Source organism: Otolemur garnettii, unplaced genomic scaffold, assembly GCF_000181295.1.
Source record: "Otolemur garnettii isolate 467f Iridium unplaced genomic scaffold, OtoGar3 scaffold00009, whole genome shotgun sequence".
Classification (NCBI taxonomy): Eukaryota; Metazoa; Chordata; class Mammalia; order Primates; family Galagidae; genus Otolemur; species Otolemur garnettii.
The window spans coordinates 2,032,201-2,035,301 of NW_003852404.1; the positions used below are offsets into that span (position 1 = coordinate 2,032,201).

General features: G+C 41.4%; 1 protein-coding gene across 1 annotated transcript in view; it reads left to right on the forward strand.

Annotated features, from left to right (window-relative positions):
* Positions 1-3,101, forward strand: part of MAOB (monoamine oxidase B) — a 153,313-nt gene that overhangs the window by 138,818 nt on the left and 11,394 nt on the right. The window contains exon 11 of the mRNA XM_003783800.3: positions 822-879. Within this exon, the coding sequence (XP_003783848.1) occupies positions 822-879 (58 nt within the window). The remainder of the gene's footprint in view (positions 1-821; positions 880-3,101) is intronic.

Sequence of the window (3,101 nt, forward strand, 5' to 3'; positions counted from 1 at the left end):
TTTTTTTTGTAGTTTTTCGATGGGGCTGAGTTTGAACCCACCACCTCCAGCATATGGGACTGGCACCCTCTCCTTTGAGCCACAGGTGCCACTCTAAATTTATCCATTTCTAAATCAGACCTTCTGAATTGGTCTGTTATGTATAGAAAAGACTTTTCTATTCTAAGATAAGTTTTTTAAATAACTCTATTTTCCATTTTATAATCTCATCCATTACATACAAATTTTTGATGCTTCTAAAGTATATTTTGGTGTAAGACATAATGTATAGAAGTCCAACTATATTTCTTTCATGAGAGGCCATTTGTTCCAGTGCCATTTTATTGCATAATCTGTCTTTCTATGAGTTTAAAATGTGTGTCTTCATGAATTCTAAATTCCTTACATATTTTGTTCCATTTCTGAATTTAATTTTACTTCCTTGCTTTGTGTGGCCATTTCTCTGCTTGTGACAAAATATTTGATTTATGTAAAATCAGAGAGAGAAGGGGGAGAGAAAATGAGGCATTTTTATACACTTTGGTTTATAGAAAGAGCTCCAGGATTTAAAATAATAATAATAATAAATAAAATAAAAATTCAGATCATGCATCACTTTGCTTTTTAAAAGATTTGTCAACAATTTCACATGATGAATATCTGTGACCTCATAGTTTGAAGACATTCAAAATAGAACAAAATGTCTTGTTTTAAAAAATTAAAAATAAACAAGTAATTAAAATGTCAAAGTCAAAGCAGTGGCTCATGAAGACACGGACACCTTTTTCACTTCTTTTTCTTTCTTCCATCATTTTCACTTTGATGTATTTTTTCCCCCATAGGATGAAGAAACTTTGTGAGCTCTATGCAAAAGTTCTAGGATCCCAGGAAGCTCTGAAAGTAAGGTTACTTCCCAACCCTTTTCTGAGGGAGAGAGATCTTGCTTTGCTCTCAAGGGGCTGGTGGGGATAAGTTCTTGCAAGTGGGGCCCAAGAGCTCATGTTTTCCCTGCTATATTTGCAGAGGGGTCTGTGCAGGACTGATCAACTTATAAGTGGTCCCAGAGAGTTGTGGGCCCTGTCTGTGCTAATGGCAGGCAGGGACCCTGCAGCATGTTGCAGTTTAGGTGGTACTGCCTTGTCCCTAAATTCAGAGTTCTTCCTAGAGCAGTGCATTCAGCCACTCTACTCCTGGTTCTGTCAGGGTGTAGAAAAGGGGAGCTTCTGCTGCCTGTAAGGAAATCCTAGACCCTGGCAGAAAAGTGCTTTCTTTTTCCCTGGTGATCTTGCAAGGAGACAAGAGTCTCATTCATGTACAGACACCTAGACCTACCCTTACCCTCCCCACTGAGATAAAATAGAATGACTGCCCCCCTCCTGCATGTCTCCTTTTCTGCCTTGTTTCACCCTCGAACATGAGGGATGGAAGGAAGACAGGCTGATGGGCTCAGCTGTGTCAGCTGAGTTTCCTAGATACCTTTGAAAGTAGCCTGAGGAAACAGTGATCTTCAAATGGATCGCGTTGAACCCCAAGGTGGTTAAACGCCCGATGGAGGTAGGGTAGGAGGCAATGGGTGACAGTCAGAGGGCTCAAGGTGCTGATAACAAAGAGCCATAACCACCTCCATCAACACTCAAAATGATGAAGTGGTATTCTAGTGACATTCACCAGACTGCTGAGTTTCTAGTGTTTTGACATGGATTTTGTCACCTTTTGAAAGTGATCATTAAATCCCATTATCTGTGAAGCATTTAAAGACAGGGAAGACCAATGTACAAATGAGCAGTTAAAGTGGGAGAAAAATCTAATGAGGGAGCTGAAAATGTTTAACTTGCTAAGCCTTTTTTTTTTTTTTTTTTTTTTTGAGACAGAGCCTCAAGCTGTCCCCCTGGGTAGAGTGCCGTGGCATTACAGCTCACAGCAACCTCCAACTCCTGGGCTCAAGCGAGTCTCCTGCCTCCGCCTCCCAAGTAGCTGGGACCACACGCGCCCGCCACAACACCCGGCTATTTTTTGGTTGCAGCCGTCATTGTTGTTTGGCGGGTCCGGGCTGGGGATTCGAACCCGCCACCTTAGGTGTTACGTGGCTGGCGCCTTAGCCGGTTGAGCTATAGGCGCCGAGCCGCTAAGCCTTTTAAATCCAAATCTCTGTAGTATATATCATGATCTAGTAGAACAACTATGTAGTTTAATCCTATTATTGTAATAATACTTATCCTTGCTCAACTTTGGAGTGGCTTGCTTCCTCCCGGTCAAATTGTTGTGGCTTTTGAATTTGTCATTTCTGTTCACTACTTTAAAGGAAGATCCCTCACCCACTCCATTGCAGATGGTATATAAGGTGAAGCATATGCTCTTGAGGTTTTTTGGAGTTTTTTCTCAACAAATTAACTACAATAATTCATTGGTTTGGAGAGAAACATATTAACGAGGAATGTGCTTTATTTCACCTTTTTGCTTTCATATACCATTTAGCAAGTTTAAATTATAGACACCACCTCCAGGATCAAGGACAGCAATTAAAGTAGCAAAACCAAAAATACAATACATATACCCTAAAAAGATTACTTAACAGGCTCGGTGCCTGTGGCTCAAGTGGCTAAGGTGCCAGCCACATACACCTAAGGTGGTGGGTTTGAATCCAGCCCGGGCCGCCAAACAACAATGACAGCTGCAACCAAAAAATAGCCAGGCATTGTGGCGGGCGCCTGTGATCCCAACTACTTGGGAGGCAGAGGCAGGAGACTCATTTGAGCCCAGGAGTTGGAGGTTACTGTGAGCTGTGATGCCATGGCACTCTACCCATGGGGACAGCTTGAGACTCTGTCTCAAAAAATAAATAAATAAATAAAAGATTACTTAACATCTATTTCAAATTATTAGTTTTTTGTTGTTGTTGTTGTTGTTTTGCTTAAAAATTTGGCCCAAGACACCTCCTGGGCGAAGGGCTCAATTACAACTTGGACTTTCCTAACAAACACAAACAATGTAGCCTAATCATACCCTTGTATGATTTCAAGATTTTTTTCTTTTTTTTTTTTTTTTTTGAGACGGAGCCTCAAGCTATCCCCCTGGGTAGAGTGCCATGGCTTCACAGCTCACAGCAATCTCCAACTCCTGGG